The sequence below is a fragment of the Triturus cristatus genome, chromosome 3_2 (assembly GCF_964204655.1).
Source record: "Triturus cristatus chromosome 3_2, aTriCri1.1, whole genome shotgun sequence".
NCBI classification, from domain to species: domain Eukaryota; kingdom Metazoa; phylum Chordata; class Amphibia; order Caudata; family Salamandridae; genus Triturus; species Triturus cristatus.
Genome location: NC_140584.1, coordinates 194467586 through 194490807, shown reverse-complemented (window position 1 = coordinate 194490807; position 23222 = coordinate 194467586). Strand labels below are relative to the sequence as shown.

Below are 23222 nucleotides of genomic sequence, written 5' to 3'. Positions count from 1 at the left end.
CGCACTTTGGAAGTTAGGTAAACTCCAATGCTCCCCATTCCTATCCAGAAAAGGGAACAGTCCCTACCTACATTATACACTCAGACTAAGCAGCTTAACTTCACCAAGCCAGGCCCCTGCAACTACTACGGAGCAAGGGGCCCCTAATCCATTCGGTGGGGCCCCATTCAGCCCAAGACCTATAAGCATATGTGAAACTCTGGGGACCCTTCACACATTCTGCAGGGGGGGCATCTTGTTGTGTTATGCCACTTCACCAAGCACTTAGAAAGGGGAATAGACAGTCATTTGGCAGCTATGTAAACTGAGAACGTTGGCATGATTGGTTGGGAACTTATATTCCTGAATTCATTATACGAAAATATCACCACAACTACCTGAATAGAGAGAAAAAACAGGGCTGAACGAGCTCATCCTGCATGGAATTGGGAAACTTGAGAGTTGTGCTTTCCCCATTCCCAAGGCACTCTGATACAGGGTGAACAAATGACGCTAGGATACATCGTTTTCCATTCTACGTTTAGATTTAACATTTACTTGCATTCTGGGACTTGTAGTCTTGTTTCATTTTAATTTAGCAAACTGGACAAACACACCTGCTAACAGCTAGACTCTGGGTTTAGCTTTTCACTAAGTCAACCAGGTCACTTTGATAAGGTTCCCATATTCTGTCAGCGCTTTGATGTTAAACAAGTAACTAATATAGGGAACGTTTCTCTAAAACTTATCAAAAATAGAGATGCGAGAAAATGCAAACACAGTACTCTGCTGACCTTATAGTCCCCGCCCCACACTTTTGTTGTTATCAGGCTTCCTTAGCTTGTTTTTATCACCAGGCTTCCTTAGCCGGGCCGGACATAGACATAGAGAAAGGACATGCTGTTTTTCGCTGACTTTGCAAGCAGAGAGGCTCGTGAGAAGTGGCTGTTCTTTAACCGCTGTCTAATTGCTTTATTATTAGCCAATAAAGATGGTTGTTTTCCAGTGACCTGGACTTCAGTCAAACCCTTTATCGTAGTGCGGATTCCTGCCTTCGCCTCGCGCACGGAAGGGTCGAGACTCTCCTGGGCTGCTAGCTACAGTTGTTCTCGAAACTTTAAAATGACCGCTATAGGGGTGCAACAGGTAGGCATATGTTTGCATGTCCTCTGACATACTTGGGGGGCGGAGAGGGGCGACTGAACCGCGAGATTTCATACATTTTTGCGCAAATCGCCAATTTCCACTAATTCGCCTTGTTTTAAAGTGTTGCAGTGTAAATTTGAACGTTTCACTTGTAAAACGGACTGGGTCCCAGCTGTGAAAAGTTATTTAGGCAATATTGAGTAAATCAGCATTTTCTTTATTGATTTTTATATGAGATTCATTTGTCTAAAGGTTGCAGACTGTTTGCTTATTTGGCATGGCAATGCTAGGAGATTTCTCATCTTTATTTGGTTTTAGGGGGTGGGATCGAGGGGTCGCCCAGATGGGTGGACTTGTGTAGATCTGTACATATTAACATATTTTACTGTGTATTTATTTTACGGTCTTTCCTGATCTTAAGTGTATGTTTTCAACTGTGTATTTGTTTACTGCACTTTCGTTTGCTTACTGAAGCAATTACTAGTCTTACCATACTTAAACTGTTTCTGAAACGTACAACCTGCTTTTCTTCTGCAAAATAAAACATACAGGTTTATATTTAACAAGATATATTCTATAGAATTCGAAATAAAACATGAATGCTTATGTGAGAGCGAGCGTCAGTTTTTTTGGTGTGGGATTAAACGCTGGAAAAACAAGTCAGTTAACGCCTAGCGGCTCCTACGTAATCGTAGCATTAATGTGATTACTCACAAAACATGTGACTGTTCAAAAATGAAATAACAAAATCCTTGCCCAAAAGCCTGGTAGGTAGTTATTGTTTTTGTCACGTTTTTAAGCCGTAAACATCTGGACGCAGTTCATGGGTATTTTTAAATCCGAAGGAAAGCAATTCTAGCGGTCTCATGGCATACCATTTCGTGATTAAAATAGAAGAGGGTATGAAAACAATACAAAGCCATGTATTGTTGTGACTTGCAAACCATTGCCACATATACAGTTGTTCATTGGTAGGTGAGTGCAACCCTTTTTTCATTGGTCAATCAGTGCAGCTCAATAAATTTAGTGTGTGCGCCTGTTGCCTAGAATGTGTATTTATTTGCTGCCCAAAATGTGTAGTGTTTCACCTCCAGCTTTACTCCAAACCATAATGCTTTGTACATTTCAGTGTTTAGTCCCCAAGGTGATCATAGGAAACCTTGCCCGCTGAACCTCGATCTGCTACCTCTGTTTGGTTGTGTGTTGGTTTGATGTTTGTAGCCACATGGTGAAGGTGTCTTTCTCTTAATAGCCCTGCACCTAAAATGGAATGTATAAAACTTGCCTATTTTTGAAGGATGTGTGTCTCGCAGGCAAAGAGGAACCTCTCGTTGTAGTGGCTGGGAGCAGGTTTGCCCATGAGGGTTGGAATTTGTCTTTGATCCTGTGGGGCAGGAAAAGAGGAGTTTGTACATCAAGGCTGCAGAATCACATTTAGGATTGAAACTCCCACTAAAGGTTTTTGTAACACACAACTCTGGGATACCATTTGCTAAACAGTGCCTAGCTGAGTCCAGGAAATCTGGCACGGTGTGGTAAAACCTAGCACAAGATAGTGCAGGAACTTCATTTTTATTTCTTTAGAGGTAGAGGGTCTTCACTCGTAAATAAAGGGACCCCATCTAAAAGGCGTATAAGGTCAGGGAGAAATAGGGGGAAACAAACAACTAGAACAAGAAAACTCCCCTATGACCTATATTTCTTTACTGAAGATTCAATCTAGTATGGCTTAAGGTACAAGTGCAAATTTACATTATTATAACATACAAGTGCATGTATAATTTTTTTTTTTTTAATTCATTTTATTTTTCATTCTTATTAAATTCTGTCTGTTTGTGATCAATACATATTAATCGGTATTTTTACACATTTGGGTATAAGGAACACATAGATGTAAAACGTTTCCAAATGGACCAAAGCCAAAAGGTCTGGGCACAAGTGATCGACGCGCGTTTCGGTGGAGTAACACACAGAGTAAACGACCTTCATCAGGACCTCGCCCAAATAGAATACAGAGTCTTACAGACCATAGACAGGGGACATTTGTTGAAACTACTAGTCATCTGCTTCTTTGCCTCCCTTTTTTGTAAGTACCTTCATGGAAGTTTATCCCTGCTGAGCACACCAGGATATATTATAGTGACATCTCTATTGCTATGGCTCAGAGTGTAACACTCTGTCTTTGGAAGTGCAACAAGATATAACCCAAAACACATATGTATTGATGTGAGTATTTACCTATTTAACCAAGGTTATTGTAGAGGGGTACTACGATAGTGTGAGAATACATGCCTATTAAAACTAAGTAACATAAAATATATCTCCCTCCTGTAGAATTTATTTTATACATCGGCGCCGTGGAGTCATAAAAAAACTAACTAATTATCTAGGAGCCAACTCTCAACTTGAGTTAGAGGGTAAGGATCCAGCCATATTGCCACCTGTATAACACACCCTCTCTTAGGCAGTTCAACTTATATACCTCATCTTTTATTGTATTCCTCTCAGGGGACGATTAGCCATTGGTGATACAGACTTTGCTGTCCAATTTCCTAATATCTGCTTTCTCTGGAGAATGGCTGTTATTCCCAATTGAAACCAGTAAGTCAAACCAGAGCTAGCTTTATAAGTTATGTGGCTTTTATTTACAGCTAGCACACTTTAGGAATCTTGCTAGCATGGCATCAAGAAACTTATGCCAATACATCTTATCCCTTCATGTCATGTTTATAGATATGTCTCTGCATGGCACACTATGGTGTCTCTTTTTTTGGGGGTTTCCTTAATCCACTCTGCCTTTTTCATCTCTAGTTTCACGGTTTGATACCTCCTTGGTAATAATAGATGGCCAGGAGTCCTGGATTTTCTTTTCGATTAGAACACTATTGTAGATATGCGCTTATGTGGGCAATTCTTTTGGGTTTATTCTTTTCTCATTAATGAGATGGTCAGATCAATTGTTCATAGTAAATTTCTATATAGAGTATGGGTTTATAAATATATGTATTGTTGTTCTTTAGGTACCCCCGTTCTGATTTGTCTTCGTGACTCTGTATTCTATTTTGAGCGAGGTCCGGATGAAGGTGTTTCACGGTGTGTGTTACTCCACCGAAACGCGCATCGACCACTTGTGCCCAGACCTTTTGGAAACGTTTTACATCTGTGTTCCTTATACCCACATGTGTATATATGTCTTGTATGATTGTGAGCGATTGTTAGGAATGAATGTGTTTTGATACTAGATATATTTATTTATTTATTGGGGGTTGATACAGTCGTATCAAACTTGCACATAACAATTTGTAGTAATTTTTGTTCTAAAAAAAATTGCAAAATTAAGTGTTTTTCAAGTAAATATAAAAAATACTGATTAATATGTATTGATTACAAACAAGTTAATGAGAATGAAAAAAAAGAATATGTATACGTGCACTTGTATGTTATAATCATGTAAATTTGCACTTGTACCTTAACCCATACTAGATTGAATCTTCAGTAAAGAAATATAGGTCCTAGGGGAGTTTTCTTGTTCTGAAGGTAGAGGGTCTTGACAAACTAAGAAGTGGAATCATACAGGAAGTGTTGCTGAGCCCTTCTTCAGTCAGAGAACTTACTGGAACGAAAGAAGATAGAAGACTGATTGGTGTATGCTGTACGAAATTTGGTCTGTTGGACAATGGAGATGTATTTCCATATTTAATATGAAACTTTGGGACAGGAAAAACTACTTCGGAGGGTATAGGAGAAAGCACAAAGAGATTGAGGTTGCCTACTTGCTGTGGAAATTCTTTGCTGAGACTGAGAGATGTCCGAGTCGGAGACGTCTATGTTCATCTGCTAAAGCAAACTAGTTAGTAGAGATTTGAAAACTAGCTCCTGCAGGCCAACCCATCTGAAACTTCTCACCTGTGTCTACAGAGTGAAAAAAGCCCAGCACACTTAGAGAGATGACCCACTGGCGCGGGAATCTCGGGGAACAGTTCCAACTGGTCATTGCTGTAGACTTGAAGTTGTCGAAATCCCCTCCAATTTGAAACCACAAGTGTTTTCTGAAGATCTGGAAATGTATTCTTCAGCTACCTTTTTAAAAGAACGCCGGCCTACAAGTTAAATTGTATTTCTAACGATGGTTTCCTCCAAGAACTATACTCTTTCAAAGTGAATGGCAGTCTTTTGTTACAATGCCAAAAACAAATGCATTGCTGCAGCCTTAATATATGTTTTTGAGCATCATAGGCATCTTTGGCATGTGGGTTCTTTATTTTTTTCTCCAGGCACTTCACCCACAACAAACCCAGAGACAGTTACGTTTGGATAAAAGGAGGGTCCTTCAGCAACTAAACTGGGAATCCACAAGAATTGTCTTGGCATCCTCTTCTCTCCCTTTCAAGTATGCCACAAGTAGTGCATGTAGCTCGACAGACCTGTTAAGTAGGATTTAACACTTTTGTCAAAAAAGATGCCCACAACCACTACTCTTTATGTTTTATGGAGTTCAGAAGCTTGAACTCTGCCCATTCAGGTCCGTCTACTGTTTGCTCCCGGGAGTGGTTTCACACTTTTTTTTGTTTACACCTATTCAAGAGCTGGCAGAATCTTATGCTAATAAACAATCTGACAGCTCAGGTAGTTAAAAGAGTAACTTTCTAAAAGTTACTTTTCCTTAATATGTATTAAAAATCTGACCTCACCATTGAACTGGATTTTTAGTAACTATTATAGGACAGCTAAACCTGCATAGTGCTAGTAGCTTTTCGGACCTTGTCACTGTAGGGACATGGTAATAATAATTTTCCAAATGTCCTGCTTTTAAGTACCACGCACCCTACTTTTTGGGCTTGAGGGATGATTTTTTAATTTTTAAAAAGGAAGTTCATACCTGTCAAAAAATTATTTTAACAGGTGAGCAGCCAGGCTACATTGGCAGGTCTGAAACCATGTTTTCCTTTTCACACTTGTGAATGGCACAATAACTGTTGTTGTCTGCCAGTGACAACTTCTACCCTCTTAGTATATATATATATTTTTTTTTACATATACTAGTGACCTATATTCAAGTTAAACATACCCATTAGAGGCCTCTAAAAATAAATGTCCCCACTCTCTGTGGTGAGTCAGATTTTATCAGGGCGAGCTATTTTTAGGGCCTACTGTCCCTTTTTGGTGAGAGAGCTTAAGCTGGCATAGAACAGGTATCCTGTTCATTCAGAAAGTGAATGAGCAATGACAATGCCTTTAAATCTTGTTTTTACCTGTCACATATGCTCTGAGATCGAAGCTGGAGGCCAAATGTCAGCTTATGTCTTTTTACAAATTGCTGCCAACTTTATCTTGGAGATTAGTATTTGCTTTTCCTTCTCTGACTGCAGAGTTGGAGTATTTTGTAAAGTGAACATTCTGACTATCGAGGTGGGAAACAGGTTGTAGAATGTGTCATTTTTTATTTTCTAAGACACAGCATTTAAATAGGTTGTATAGGAACAGTACACATATTTCAAATGTATTGCAATTAGGAAAGCACATTTTGTTCATAATTCACAAGTGTGATGGATTCAAAGATTTTAATAGGATTAAAACAAATTTGAATACTTTACTTGGTGATGTGCAAATTATAAATATTTGCAGAGCCCCTAATTTACAAACATCTTTGTACTCTATATAGTTTTATCAATAAAATCTTATCTCAGTGGGAAATTTTGTGGCCTTTTCAATGGAAAATGTCCTGACTGGAAATGGCTGTGTGCTAGCACATAATGTTTTAGTAATAAATGAATTCAAAGCGAGAGTTTTTAAACATTAACTGAGAAACATTCCTGCCCTGCTGGTAATGAGACAGCATTTAGTGAACCAAGATGCAAGTCAGGTACATGTGTACCCTATACGTGCACCAGATTCATATTAGAAATGGAGAAAAGGTTTAGTCTAATAAATCAAACAAATAAGTGTTTGTACAGCAGACATGCTGACCTCACATATTTGATTATGCTCTCATATGGGAAGAGGAAGAAAAAGATGGCTCAAATAAATAAAATATTTGCCCTGGATAACCCAATTTCATCCAAGTTTATGGGGCAAGAGCATTAAAGTTGGGTCCAGTAGATTGTTCAAATCGCTAGACCTGCAGGTCTATTAATATTTGTGATTTTTTTTTTTCTTCAAAGCCTGCTATTGAGTGTATGCTGATTCAATCATATTTAAAGCGTAAACCCAGGCACTTTACTAATGGTCAATAGGGTTAAAATGCATAGTGTTCTAAAGAGAGAAATGTTTATGGGGGAGAGATCATGCAAAAGATAGTCATTTCCTACACTGTTGTTCTTTACATCTTGAAGGTCTGGTCTGTGCTCATCTGAACTCTATATTACAGGGATGAAATATGCCCCCACTGTATGTGAAATGCCCCACAACTCAAGCTCTGCCAGTTGTTAAATTGTCCCAAATTTGTTTGATCTAGTCTGTGCTCGGTTGTCAAGAAAAATGGTAAGTCTGAACAGTTTGCTTTTCAAAGGTTTCATGAATCACGTGTGATTGGATCGCAAGGTCTAGCTAGTGAAGTGCTTTCTACAGAAAATAGATCCTTGTAGATAAATTGATCTTTCTCTATGTTTCATTCACATGAATGGTTTTTGGGTGAGTCGATTCGGGGGGAGACACTGAGTGAAAGGGCCCTTGTTGGGACTGAGGTTCCCTTTTTTTAAGTATACTAGGCCTTTGCCCCTGCATTTATTGGGGACATGCACAGGGTATTGATTTTTATTTTGGCATACACCGGGTTCCACTGTAGTTCTTTGAGGGCATTTAGGATGTCTTAAACGTTTTGTACCAAGCATTTCAGTGACTGTAATCTCCATACAAAGCACATGTACATTTGTGTTAATCGTACAAAGCATTCTGAAGCCTTGCTTCCCAATGAACTATAGTCTGAAACCCAGTATTCTGTTAAGTTATGAAATAGCAATTGTTTGTTTGTTTTATGATATGTAGCCATTTAAAGCCATAAGGTTTGAGAAACCATTTATTTATTTATTTTATAGTTTTATAGAGCGCGAACCAGACCCGTGAGGGTATCAGAGCGCTTTACAGTAATAAGGGTGGTGTACAAAGCGATGGGAAGGGAGGGATCAATTGGGTAAAACAGGGGATACATGATGCAAGAAAAACACGTAGTCTAAAGTCCCGGGCAAAACGTGGGAAGAAATCAAAACAGGTAGATACATTGTACAAGAAGGCACATAGTCTCCTCTTGGGGGATGCCCAGGAGCGCAGGAATAGGTATCGTCCATGGAAAGGTAATAATGTAACGTGTTCATTAGGCAAGGTATTTACACATTAAGAAGGTTTTGGTCTCCTTCTTAAAGTGTGCCAAGGACGGAACTCTTCTGATGGCGGGTGGGAGAGAGTTCCAGATCCTTGGCGCAGCCCCAGTGAAGGCCCGATTGTAGGTTTTTTTTTCCTTCCGGAAGCATGCAGGTTGCAGCAGTAGGTCTTTGGCAGATCGGGAGTTTCTGGGTCCTCCTGATATCACAAGTTTTTGTGCGAGAAATGAAGGGGAGTTGTCATAAAGAGCTTTGTGAGTAATGCAGGCCAGTTTAAATTGGATTCTGGCCTCTAGGGGAAGCCAGTTCAGCGCTTTGAAGTGGGGGGAGAGATGTGGTTGAATTTCTTTGAGCCGGTTAGTAGTCTGGCGGCGGTGTTGAGGCAGGCTTTCAGTGGGGCCAGAGATTTCTTGGGTAGCCCTGCAAGAGTAGAGCATCCATATTCTAATCTGGAGTTGACCAGTGCCTGTACTGCCATTTTAAGGTCGGACATATGGTTTTAGGTTTCTTAGGTAACTCAGGTGGAATCTGGCCGTTTTGGGCATGGAGTTTATATGGCCACGCATGGTCAGGCTGCCGTCCAGGGTTTTTCCAAGGGATTTCGCCGAGTCAACAATGGTAGGAGGGCAGTTTAGTGCTGAGATGGTCTTGACCCATTCCTGGATGTCTGGATTGGGTTTGGGTGGAGAGATCAGAAGAAATTCAGTTTTATTTGCGTTTTTTTAAGCTGGTTGGCGGTGAGCCAGTGGACTGTCACCCTTCAAGGCCTCATTCAGGGAGAAAATGTCCTCAGAGAAAGATTTTTATGTAGATTTGTGTATCGTCGGCATACACAAGGTAGGAGATATTCGCAGCACGTAGAACCTCGGTGAGAGGTTCAAAGTAGAGGTTGAAGAGGGTAGGGGAGAGGGTTGATCCTTGGGGAACTCCAACCGTAACCGGACAGGGGGCGGATAGATTACCATTGATGAGGACTCTCTGTGAGTGGTTTTGGAGGAAGGATCTAAACCATTCAAGGACTGTGCCATCCAACCCCATCCTGAATTTGAGGTGTTCAAGGAGAAATTGATGGTTAACCGTGTCGAAGGCAGAGGAAAGGTCTAGGAGGATTAGGAGACAGGTTTTGCCTTGGTCGAGGGCTTGGAGAGCGTCATCTACAATGTGGAGGAGGGTGGTTTCCGTGCTGTGTCCCGATCTGAACCCGGATTGGAAGTCATCTAACAGGTGACATTTGTTGATGTGTAGGCTCAGTTGCTGTTGCACACATTTTTCCAGAACTTTGGCTAGGAGTGGGATGTTAGATATGGGTCTATAGTTCTCAGCGGAAGCGGGGTACAGCGTGTTTTTTTTTTTTTTTTAAGGATGGGGACAACTTGGCCAGCCTTGAGTGAATCAAGAATTGAGCTCTGGAGGAGGGAGGCGTTGAATATTTAGGTCCAGGAAGGGATGATCGCCTGAGAGGCTGCAGCTAGGCAGTTGGATGGGAGAGGATCATTGAAGTGATTGTTCGGGTTTAAGGAGGCAAGAATTTTCGAGAGAGAGTGTTCACAATAGATTTTAAAATTGGAACAGTGCGCTAGGTTTTTGGGTAAAGTTTGGGAGGACAACGTGGAGAGAAGAGGTAGATCTGGCAGATTTTGATTTTGGTGGTGAGTTGCGGATTTGAGTTCGTTACCTAGGGCAGAGATTTTGTCGCAGAAGAAGGAAGAGTATTCCTCACTTGTTGTTAGGGGTTTAGGTGTTTCTTTGGAGGTTTTCGCTAGTTTGTTGGATTGGTGTTTGACCAAGTCGAACAGCTTGCAAGGTCGATTTTTGGCGTTCTCCAGTTCCGTTCTGAAGAATTCTTTTTGTGAGTTGAGGATTTTCTTATTGTAGGCATTTCTGGCCTACCGGAGAAGTTTTAGATGTGCTGCTGAAGGGTGTTGTTTCCAGTTACGTTCAGTCTGTCGAAGGGATCTCCTCTCCTTGTTGAGGGATCCGCTGAACCACGGTTTTCTGTCTTTGATCTGGGTTCTTTTTAATTTTAGTGGTGCCAGGTCGTTGAATGTCGGATATGATCCGCTAGGTTGTCAACCGAAGTGCACTGGGGGGGGGGGGATTCGGTCTCACAACGCGCTGCCAGTTTCACGTGATCAAGGTTCTTGGTGTCTCTAACCCATCGTTTGGGAATCACGGGTTGAGGTGTTGAAGTCTTGTGGGTGCTGGGCAGGAGGAAGGTGATGGCGTGGTGGTCAGACCAATCACAAGGGTCAATAGAGATAAGTTTGACTGTTGATTCTTTAGCAATGATCCAGTCTAAGGTGGTGCTTTTCGAATGAGTAGGGAGGGAGCAGGCTTGGGTAAGGGCTTGATCAGCCAAGAAGTCTCTAAAGGCATTGACCTGAGGATCCTTAGGATCATTCCAATGCAAGTTGAAGTCGCCAAGGAAAATGTCATTAGAGTTTGGAGAAATCTTGGCTGTGATGATTTCCACGAGGAGGTCTGTAAAGGTGTCGTTCTTGCCTGGGGGGTGGTAAAAGATTTGTGTCAGGATTACAGCTCTACAGTAATGTCTCCTGCAATGCGCAGGAATATGACGATGTACACCAGAACTAATATAACCTATTTCAAAACAAATAAAATCTATGGCAGGCATGGTATAGCATGTAGTTAGACAAATATGATAAACAGTAGAATAAATACATTAGTTTTTTTTTTTTTTTTTGAAACCGTTTATTGCAGTTTGTAAAAGTTACAGGTATGGGCCTACAACCACCCGGCCGGCCGCTAGAATGACAAAAGCATATTGCATAGATACAGTAAAAGTCTCTCGGCAGTGCAGAGCAATGAAACAGGAGTAGTCAATGGTGCAGGCCACACAGCTCCAAGCCCACAGTACGGTTCCCTTTTCTTAAAACAAAACAACACCAAAAAACCACACCCGCAAGGCAACCCGCGATCCAAAGTGACAGCACGTGCTCCATAAGTGGGGGATCCAAACCAGCAGCAGAACTCTGAGGAGGGGAATGGGAGTAGATCAGGGACTGGGGGACCGCGCGCCCGCGGCCGAGGGAGGGGGGCAGTCTAGGGAGACAGAGCAGGCGAGGCAGCCGGTAGCAGTGGCGGCTCACAAATACCCCCGCGGTAGGCGTTCCAGGGGCCCCAGAGTTTCACCCACGCCCCAGGCTTACCCCTCGCCACATACACCACCTTTTCACGAAACATACACCAATCCATATGCTCTTTCCAGGCCGACACCGCAGGGGGCCTCTGGGATCCCCACAATTGAGCAATGTCACGCTTAGCTATCATGTATCCCAGAGTCACCCACCGCGTCTGCGGGACCGAATAGTCATTCGGTTCCCATACGTTCAGCAAGCATCTCCTCGCTTCAGGCAGCAGCGTGACACACGTCACCACACGCAGGACCTCATGCACACCACGCCAGAATCGCTCCACCTTCGGGCACTCCCACAGTATATGCATGAAAGTCGCCAACGCACCACAGCCACGCTTACACATTCCGTCACCAGCAAAACCCATACGCAGAAGCCTTGGCCCCGTCACGTACACCCGGTGAAGGATCTTGAGCTGGACGAAACGAAGGCGAGCCGGGATGGCCACCTCTTTCGGAGAGGCCACCGCGGAAATCCAATCCTCGTCGTCCAGCTCCAGCCCGTCGGCAACCCAGGCCTCGCGGAGACTAGTCAGCAGGCACGATCTATCGTTGATCAGTTTTTTGTATATGAGGGAGATCGTGCTGTCCGGTACATGGCCATCCAGCACTCTGTCCTCCAGGGGGGAAGACTCCGGAATGGATGCGACATCCGGGAAGACGGAGCCCAGCGCGTGGCGGACTTGTAGGTACCGAAAGTACTCACTGCCTTGCAGCTGAAACTCCGCCTGCAGCGTCTCAAAAGTTTTGAATCCCCCCCTCGTCCAGAGATCTCCCACCGTGCTGATTCCGATCGTGTCCCACTTCGCGAAGCCCCTCGACGTCCACAGGGAGCCCAACCTCTCAGACGCATACAGCGGTGACGCCCGGGTCAAACGGTCCTTCCACCCCATAGCTGCATTAGCCGCGTGCCAGACACGCACCATGACACGCGTCGGTCCCGTCAAACGGGAGTCGGGCGCGCCCGAGTAGAGCGCGCGATTGTAATCGCCACCGGGTAGGAGCATCTTATCCATCTCAAATGCCGGGTTCAAGGCGGGGCCGTAAAGGCCATGATTAATTGCAGCTAGTTGGGAGGCCCAGTAATACCGTTTAATGTCCGGGAGGGCGACCCCCCCATCGTACCACGGGAGCGTCAATTTAGCCAGAGCAATGCGCGGCCTCCCGTCCCAGAACAGGCGCCGCTGGAGGCCCTCCACCTCACGGAAATAGCGTGCCGGGACCAAGTCCATAGTATTCTGGAGGGCGTAGAGGAAGCGCGGCAGGGACATCATTTTAAACAAGGCCGCTCGGCCGAGCGGCGAGAGCGGCAGACGCCGCCAGCGCACCACGTCCTCCCTCAAGCGCTGGAGGGGGGGTAGCAAATTCCGTTCATAGCGGGCCTCCGGGTCAAGAGTGATATAGATACCCAGGTACCGAAAACCTTGAGAGGCAATCTGGATCGGACAGTCCCGTGGTAGGACCGGAGCCTCCCCGGAAAGCACGTAGACACAGGATTTCGCCCAGTTGATGACCAGGCCTGAGTTGCGACCGAATGAGCGCAAAACATCAACCAGGACGATCAGTGATTTACGCGGGAAGGCGAGATACAGAAGGATATCGTCAGCGTAGAGGGACACACGGTCCTCATGCTCGGGGGTCCAGCGGAGACCACGGATAGAAGGGTGCCACCGCAGCCACTCCGCCAGGGGCTCCAGGGCCAGGGCAAACAGGAGAGGCGACAGGGGGCAACCCTGTCGCGTACCCCGCCCCAGCGCGAATGGGGCCGAGACTCGCCCATTCACTACCACCTGCGCCAATGGGCCCGAGTATAGCAATTTGACCCAGCTAATGAAACCCGGGCCAAACCCGAATTTTGCCAGCATCGCCCAGATGTATGGCCATTCAAGCGTATCAAACGCCATGGTGGCGTCCAAGGACGCCAAGATGGCCGGCTCCCGCACAAATGGGACACGCGCGAGCACCCCGTGTAAGCGCCGCAGATTGAGCGCCGTGTTGCGGTGCGGTATAAAGCCAGATTGGTCTTGGTGGACCAAATCGCCCACCACGCCAACCAACCGGTTGGCCAACACCTTGGCGAGGATTTTGGGCTCCGCGTTCAAGAGCGAAATCGGCCTATAGGATGTGACCCGTTCACGGGGCTTCCCCTCCTTGTGGATCACCACAATTGTGGCCAGACGCTGGTCCGGCGGGAGGGAACCCTGCGAGTGGGCCGCCAGGAACATCGCGCGCAGGTGGGGCGCCAGCACATCCGGGCGTAGCTTGTATAGCTCGATGGGAATACCATTGGGGCCCATGGCCTTGCCGGATGCAACCGAGCGAATAGCCAAGGCAATTTCGTCCAAGGTGGGAGGGGCGTCCAGCGAATCCCTGTCCTCCACCGTAAGGGAGGGCAGTGCGATGTCCCGAAGCAAGGCATGGGAATCTTCCTCCGAGCAGGGGGAAACCGGGGAGTAGACTTCGCGGAAATAATCCGCGAAGCAGGAGACAATGGCTTCCGGCTCCGTGACACGCGCACCATCAACACTCTCAATCAAAGGCACCACGCGGCTCGCTCTCTCCCTCTTATCCAACCACGCAATCAATTTGCCAGCCTTATCACCCACATCATACAATCGCCCCTGCTGCTCTCTACTGAGGCCCCTGGCCGCCTCCGTAACGAGGGCCCGATAGGCCGCCTGCTTTAGGTGTAGAACATGCAACTTGGCGTCTGTTACCCCGCTCCCCAGGTCACCCTCCAGTTCTGCAATCTCGGCCTCTACCCGGGTCACCTCCTCCCGCTCGCGCCGCCGGGCATGGGAGATAAAGGAGAGGGCCTCCCCTCTAAGGACTACCTTGAAAGCCTCCCACAGGGAGATGGCCGAAGAGACCGACCCCACATTCTCGTCGAAATATCGCTGTAAGGATTTGATCAAATCGGCACGAATGGTGGGGTCGCGCAAATACCATGCATTGATTGGGGCCACCCTGCCATCCCCCCTCGGGAAGACATCGAAATGCAACAACAATGGGGAGTGGTCTGAGATACCCCGCGCCAGATGGCGCACCTCCCCCACCCTCCCTGCATGGGCCGCCGGGACAAGGATGTAATCAAGCCGCGAGAGGCTACCATGGGCACCCGAGTGGAAAGTGTACTGTCGCAATGCGGGATGCTTTAATCGCCAGCAATCCACCAGGCCCAGCGTGTCCAGAAGGCCGGGCAGCCACGCCTGTGCCCGGGGGGGTCCCTAGGGGGATGGCGATCCATAGACCCAGAGGCTACCGCATTAAAGTCCCCTCCAACCACCAGCAGGCCACTCGGAAGGTCCAGAAGGAGGCGCCCCAGGTCCGCGAATGTGGTGGCTTGTAACCCAGGCGGGACGTACACTGATACAAAGATAAACACTCTGCCCTCCATTCTTCCCACTAGAACCGTGTAGCGTCCCCTCTCATCATGGCGCACCTCATCAATCTCCAACGGGAGCGAGTTCTTGATCATAATACCCACCCCCCGCGAGCCCGAAGTGAAGCCAGAATGGGCCGCCAAACGATATCCCCGCCGATTCATTGCATGAAAGGAGTTTCCTATAAGGTGCGTCTCCTGCAGGAAGACAACATCTGGTGAAATACGTTTTAAGTACTGCAGGACCACACCACGCTTAATCCTATCCCCCAGGCCGTTAACATTCCATGACAACACAGTCAAATCCCTACCCCCCATCATACGTCGAAACAATCGGTCGTCCCCCATCGAGCATCCTAAAAACAACAACATAGTAGCGGGTTTGCCCTGCGGTGCTAACAAACAACACACCCCCCCCCACCCCCCGGTCCCAACAGAACTCCCCCCTCCCTGCACCCCTGCATGAGCCCAAACAGCCCCCCCAAAGTGCAGTGTGCCTGTCGCCCCATAGCTAAATACTAACTAGTCCCCCAGAGGAGGAGGGAAGCCCCCAACAGACCCCACACGACCTCCATAGGAGGGGAACATACGCAATCAATAAATGGTGTAGGAACAACGTCCAGAGCAAGGCCTATTCAGTTACCCCTCAATTCTGATCCGGCGGGCCCTCCTCGCCAGCCGCGCCCCCCCCGCCCCCCCGGCCCCGATCTCCAGGCAGAGTGTCCAGCCAGTCCCCAGCCGCCTCGGGCCGGTCGAAGAAGTGCGTGCGACCATCCACCTCTACCCTCAGCTTAGCTGGAAAGAGCATTGAGTACTTGAGGTTAAGGTCCCTTAGGCGACGTTTAACACCAAGAAAGCTCTGTCGCTGCTTCTGGACCGCCGGAGTAAAGTCTGGGTAGAAATGTATCTCCATGTTGTCTAGCTTGACCGGTCCCTGTTGTCTGGAGGTCTGGAGAATAGCATCTCTGTCCCGAAAATTAAAAATCCGGGCAATGAGAGGCCGCGGCGGGGCACCAGTCTTAGGTCTGCCCCCGGGGACCCGGTGAGCACGCTCCACCGCAAAAAACTTACTCAGCCCCCGGGGCTGGAGATGGGTCTGGATCAACTCTTCCACGAAAAGATCCGCCGCCTCCGCCTCTCGTCCCTCCGGCACCCCCACAATACGGACATTATTCCTCCGGGCCCGACCCTCGGAGTCCTCCAGTCGCCGGTCCATCAGGGCGCTTGCCTGGCCAAGCCGGCGCACCTCCTTCTGGAGGGCCACCACGTCTGTCGTGAGGCTCGTTGTGGTGTGGGCCAGGGAGTCGACTCGGTCGTTTGTTTTGGACAAGTCTGCCCTCACAAGGCTCACATCCACCAGGACCGAGTCTATTTTTTGCGCTAAGGTGTCGAAACGCTGGTCCACCGAGGCCTTCATCTCTGCGATGGCGCCCATGACGTCCCGGAGGGTCAGATCCACCGGATGAGCAGATGCCTCCGTCGGGCCCACCGGGGATGCACGCGATGTCTCCGGAGAACCCTTCTGGAGCGTGTAGCGGTCCATACTGTTAGCCTGGTGCGCCGTGCCACGGCGGGTCGTCTTCACCTTCGCCCGGTCGCCATCTTGTTTGGTGGACATGCTGGCTTCTCCACCGTCGTGCCAAGCTCCCCAAACGGGCCGCTATACCAAATCACGGGTGCCAGGGGGGGGGGCGGGGGCGACCACCGAACCGCGGGTCAACCCACCGCCGGCGGGTCAACCGGGCTCCTGGACAAGGCCACACCACCGCACCCCGCTCCGCAGCCCGACCCCGCTTGAGACCTAGGAGGGCGCAAAAGCGAAAGTGAAAGTGCGGGGTACGCGAGTCGCCCAGCCCCGCTCGCCGCTGTTATTCACTTTGTCCCCGGATCGCCCCACTACTCCAATCCGGGGGGCCGGCGAGGAGAAGGCCGCAACCTTCGATCGATGCTCCCACCGGCGTTCGGGGTCCGATTCGAGCCCAAAAAGCAGGTGGCGCCTCAGCTCCGGTTCCCCAACACAGTCCCCTCAACAAGGACAGGATATCGCCAGGATTAATTCAGGAGGTCGCGGAGGTCCTCGGGAGCCTCGCACCTACGCGGCCATCTTGGTTGCGCGCTAGGCTCCTCCATAAATACATTAGTTGATGAATGATCAGAATAATATGTATGCTAAGTTTACTAAAACATATGTTCAAATATTAATTTATCACAAAGTAACTATAGCTCTCACTGAAAAGCATATTGTACCGAAATGAATGTAACATACATTAAAAATAATTACATTTGCTGAAGTGACTGATCTGTTAAGAGGAGTATGACATTTTGAAATGAACCTCACGCTGTGAAATCAATATGTCATTGAAATGCTTGACGTTTTAAATGTAACTTATTTTGAAATGCATATAATGTCAAAGAATGACAAGTCACAAAATGGAAATTACACCTATTGTAATGAATATGACCTACATCTAATGAATGACGTGCTGTGAAATGAACACAACACATTTTAAAATGTATATAACGTACATGGAATTTAATAAGAGACCTGTTGAAATAAATATAAACCACATTCAGATGAATATGACACACAAACCAAAAAGATGCGCTGAAATGATTATAACAAATGTTAACATAATTGTGATGCACACTAAAATTAATGTAACCTCTATTGAAATTGATTTAGGGTGCACTGGGAGGAAAATGACACAGTGAAATGAGTACTGCATTTGCCGAAAGGAATATACGATGTATTGAAATTACATGTAGCACTTCAAAATAAATACAAACATTCTTAAAATCAGGATGAACTGTGCTTAAATTAAAGACTAGCTGAAATGGATATATACCATGCTGAAATAATTATAACATGCATGAATTGATTCTGATTTGTTAAAACGAATGGCTTGAATTAAATATGGCTTATGCTTATGTGACAGATGATGCACTAAAATGAATATGGCATGCCTTTGAAATAATAGGACCCCATAAAAACTCATTTGACATGCCCTAAATTGAATAAGACCTACTCTGAAATTAATGACATTTATTGAAACAGATGTGGCACGCATTGATATGAACATGACACATCTTATAATGAATGTAATGTACATTAAATCGAAGATGACGTGTCAAAATAAATTACACATTTTGAAAGGAGTAAGCCAAACATTAGAATGAATGACATACATTCAAATTAATAAGACTTGTTGAAATGAATTGGCACCAGTTGAAATGAATATGGCGTGTGATAAAATGACTATTGTTAGAAATGGGGTTTCTGGTTGGCTAGGGTATGCACCTAAGCCAGGAAGAACCCACCACTCTAGTCAGGGCAAGGGAGTTACACACTGTAGATAACCCCTGCTCATCCCATTGGTAGCTTGGCAGAGCAGTCAGGCCTATCCCAGAGACAATATGTAAAGCATTTGCGCAACACACTCCCACAAGAGGCACACCACAAAAGAGACTCCACACAAGATTATATAAAATTATCTTTTGTATTATTCATAAACCTACATTAGACCACAATTATATATATTTTTTTTCTTTATTGTTTTTCCAAACTACAAGAAGATAAACAGTGCAAGTTCTCGATATAAGATAGTGTCAGTGGCCGTTTCACAAAAGATGAGCATACAGTACACAGTATAATGGCAGTACAATAAGACAGCGATCCAAACTGGCACGCTCCGTTCTCACTGCAGTTCAGGTTCCAACCCTATCAAATAAAATTACGCCAGAAAATGAGCTGATTACAGGCTCTAATTTGGGGAGACAGTAGTGGGCTCCATATATTTTTAGGCTTTGAGGTCCTGGGCAACAGTTCAGCATGTAAAGTCAATTGGTCTTTGCAATAAATCAAGTCCTCCAACCATTCCTTGAATTTTGGGGCCCATCTGCAAGCCACTCTACGCTTAGCTAACAGTAAAGCAATAGCAAGGAATTTGCGACAGGACTTTGATATGAGTTTAGTGTAACTTAACAATGCTAGTAACGGCGTGCACTCCAAAACAATGGGCACCATCCGACACCGAGCCTCGAACACCTCAGACCAATATTCACTCACCCTAGGACATTCCCAGGCCAGATGTAAAAAAATCAGCCCCAGGGCTACCACATCTATCACAGTTATCTGTTGCTCTAAGGTTGAATCTGAACATTTTAACAGGAGTGTAATAGAGGCGTTGCAGAAATTTATAGTGTGTGATGCGAAGCCTAGAACTGGCAGATATCTGCTCTGTTTGGAGGCTACAGTATTCCCATTGGTCATCGGTTATTTCATATCCCAATTCCTGATTCCACTTGGCACGGGAAGAGCTGGGAGACTCTGCTTGTTGTGTGCGAATAGTGCGGTAGAGTATAGAGACCAAGTGTCATGGTGATGTGGCACATAATAGCATATGTAAGGGAGTGAATGTTGGGGGTTCCTGAGGGAATTCAGGAGTGATCGATCATAGACCTTGTCGAAGTCGGACATAGAGGAATATGTCAAGCGATGTAGGCTGGATATCGTGAAAAAGGCTCTGAGGTGCGAAATATCCCATTTTTATAGAGGTCCCCCCCATGTGTTAACTTTGTAACGTTCACATAGTTTGAGGAACCCTGTTTCCTGCAGTAGTGGCATGCGTGGATGATAGGTGAGTGGAAGAAGCGGCGAGTATAACATTGGGCACAGAATGCGTTGCCAGGCGTCTACTGTGCATGTGGTAGTGGTGGGCTCAACATCTCGCGTGCAGGGAGGCGTATGTAGCATGCCGTCCAATGGGATAGGGTCCGCCAGCCTGTGTTCTGCTGCAATCTGTGGCATGTATCTAGGGGGATGAAACCAATATAGAGTTCGAAATCTGGCACATCAAACCCCCCTTGAGCATATGGTTGCATGAGAACTTTCCATTGCAAATGTGACTGCTTACCTTCCCCCCCCCCCCCCCCCCCAAAATAGTCTTGTCATTTCTGACCTGAGCCTTTGGAAGAAATATCCCCTGGGATGGAATGGGATATTTTAAAAAAGGTGCAGTATTTGGCAAAACCACCATTTTAATTAATGCCGCACGCCCTGCTAAGGTCAGTGGCAAGGAGATCCACCGGGTAACATTTTCCGTGATCTGATGTATAGCGGTACCGTAGTTGAGGCGCATCGGCTACTCTCTATCTATAACTAGTACTATCCCCAGATAATGTAGGTCCCAGTCGCACCACTCCAGTGGGAAGTCCAAGGGGAATCTGAAGGCTGCAGGAGTCAAAGGGAAGATTTGTGACTTTCCCCAATTTATATGTATCCCTGAGAGTTTGCCGAACACTAGGAATTCCCACAAGAGAGGGTTCAGGTTATCTTGTGGGTGCCTAACGTAAAACGTTATTGTTGTAATCTCTTACACTAAATGTTCTTAGTGGATGGCCAATTGAATGTGCTCTTTGATTAACCGATTTGCCCTTTCTACCAACCCATTAGCTCTTGGGCAGTACAGAGCGTTTTTCTTGTGCTTTATGTTTAGATTCCCCAAGAATGTACTCATAGTCTCAGAGGTAAACTGCACCCCATTGTCTGTCACCAATGTGGCCGGAATACCCTCATACACAAAAACATTCTTCAAAAATGAGATTAGGTTGCTCGTTGTAGTATGTGAAGTGAATTTAAAGTTTACCCAATGTGAGGTGTAATCTACTAGAACAAACATAAACCTTTTTTGAGCACCTAGGACATCCATGGGACCAATAATGTCAAGTACTAATTTGTTCCATGGAACCTCCGGGACCTCAACAGGGGATAGGGGAGCATTGCGTGTAACTTTGCTTTTGTCACTATTAGCGCAACTAATGCATTCCTTCACTTTGAGTTCAATCATGGAGTCCATCCTTGGGGACCAGAAACAGCTCCTGACCTTGTTTTTTGTGAGGCTCCTAGCCAAGAGTCCCTCATGGGCCAGGTTGATTATTTTGTCTCTCAAATTCTTGGGAGGAACAGCTCTGTTCCCTCGATGTATCGCATCTGACAATATCAACAGTTCGTACCTCACCTCCCAGAAGTCCTTGACCGCATCTGGAACTTGTGAACGGTTCTCAGGCCAGCCATTGAGGAGGAGTTGTTTGAGGATACCCATCTCTTTATCTTCCTCCACACACTTGACCCATTCTTCCTTCGTTAATGAAGGGAGATGCAAGGATAAAATGGGAACATCTAGCTGCTCCTCTGTCGAATACTCCTCGAGAGGGGACCTGGATAGGTAATCCGCAATTACATTCTCCGGCCCTGGGAGGTATTCCACTTTGAAGCAATAGTTTTCCAGGCCCAAAACCCATTTGGAAATGCGTGGAGAATTGTTATGTACACTTTTTGACGAGAACATAAAAGTCAAAGGCTTGTGGTCCGGATGTATGACAAATTGTATTCTCCACAAGAAAAATTTTAAATGGTTCACGGCCCAGAAGCACGCCAACGCCTCCCTCTCAATGACCGAATAGTTCTTCTCCGCCGAGTTGAGGGACCGTGACGCAAATGCTATGATAGTATCTTGGCCCTGGTCTTTTTGGGAAAGCATCGCACCCAAACCTTTGTTTGATGCATCCGTAGTCAGGATGGTTTTCCTCCGTGGGTCGAACGAACCTAACGCAGGAGAATCTAGGATGCGCTTCTTTATAGACTTTACCAACATGCTGTGTCTCTCTTCCCACACAAACTCCTTGTCTTTTTATAAAAGTTCACGCAGACCATCACACAGGTCTGCAAATTTTTTTACATACTTGGACATGTACTCGACTAGTCCTAGAAATGATTTAAGCTCCTCTTTGTTTGAGGGGTTCTGAGCATCCTTGACGGCTTGTATCAGGCTATACTTTGGTTTGAAGCCATCTTTCGATATGGTGTGACCCAGGTAATCAACCGAGGTCACTTTGATCTTGCATTTGTCTAGTCTCACAGTTAATCCTGCTCTGGACAACCTTTGGCACACGGTATTGAGAATGACATCATGTTCTTCCTCCGTTGCCCCATACATTAGTATATCGTCCTGAAAACATAGGGTGTTTTTGATGCCTTCCAACACTTGTTGCATAACTTTTTGGAAAATAGAGGCCGCTGATGCAAAGCCAGACAGCATCCTAATGAACATGTAGGCCCCAAACGGTGAAGAAAATGCCGTGAGAGGTCTAGAATCAGGGTGTAACTCGACCTGGTGGTAGGCCATTGACGAGTCAATGACCGAGAAAAAACACCCCTTACCCATAGTGCTCAACATTTCATTTATATTAGGCAGGGGAAACCTCTCTACCCAGATGTTGTCGTTGAGGCTGCGCAAGTCCACGCAGACGTGGATACCTTTACCATTGGCTTTGGACGCTAGAACAAGGGGGGCCAACCATTCTGATGCATCTATGGGTTGGATGACGCCCATGTCACACAATTTATCCAGTTCACTTTTTAGGATTTCTCTCAAACGCAAAGGAACGGGGCGCGCTCTGTGAACTACAGGTTTGGCACCTTTCCTCACTTTAATTTTATGCTGAAAATCTTTTAATTTTCCCAACCTCTCAGTAAAAAGGCCAGGAAAGGCGTCTTGTAGGAAATTGTTGCTGGTGGGAACGTCTACTAAAATGACTTGGTTCTTGTCATTAGGGTCTAAGATGATACCTAGTTCCTTCTGGTGTTGCCATCCCAAAAGGTTTGCGCCCCTCTCTACCACATACACTCTGCCTACAATGGATCTACCTTTGAAATCAATGTGGCTACTCAACATCCGCACCAGGGGAATGGGGTCTCTGGTGTATCCTTCGGGAGCTATATCAGGGGACACCAGCATACTTTTTTTACATCCCAGGAATTTCTCAAAATCTGCAAGGTTTATTAACGTAAAAGGTGAACACGAGTCCGCATACACCTCTATGGGTTTGTTGTCAATGTGTATGACACATTTGGGATAGTTGGGACTGGATGTTTCTTGGCTGTCTTTCACTTGAAAAATGAATCTTGCCTGAGGCTCCCCACTGGTATTGACAACCCTGGTAGCGCTACCCGACCCATCCCTGCACACTCTTGCCAAATGTCCTCTTCTATTGCATTTCTTACACAAAACACCACGAGCAGAACAAAAGGGACTGTTAGCCAAGTGGTTATTGCTGCCGCACCTGAAGCATTTCAAACTCTGGCCCTCCTTACTAGTGGGTATACCTCTAACACCTTCTCTATTGTTCACTTTGAACACCTCGCCTTCAGACCCTTCACACTGAATGGATGCAACTACATCCTCTT

At 46.2% G+C, this 23222-nt stretch overlaps 1 protein-coding gene across 1 annotated transcript in view; it reads left to right on the top strand.

Moving 5' to 3' along the window:
- The first annotated feature begins 848 nt into the window (after positions 1 to 848).
- TMEM37 (transmembrane protein 37) overlaps positions 849 to 23222 on the top strand; it is a 67501-nt gene continuing 45127 nt past the window's right edge. The window contains exon 1 of the mRNA XM_085647485.1: positions 849 to 1125. Coding sequence (XP_085503611.1) covers positions 877 to 1125 — 249 coding nt within the window. The 5' untranslated portion in view covers positions 849 to 876. The remainder of the gene's footprint in view (positions 1126 to 23222) is intronic.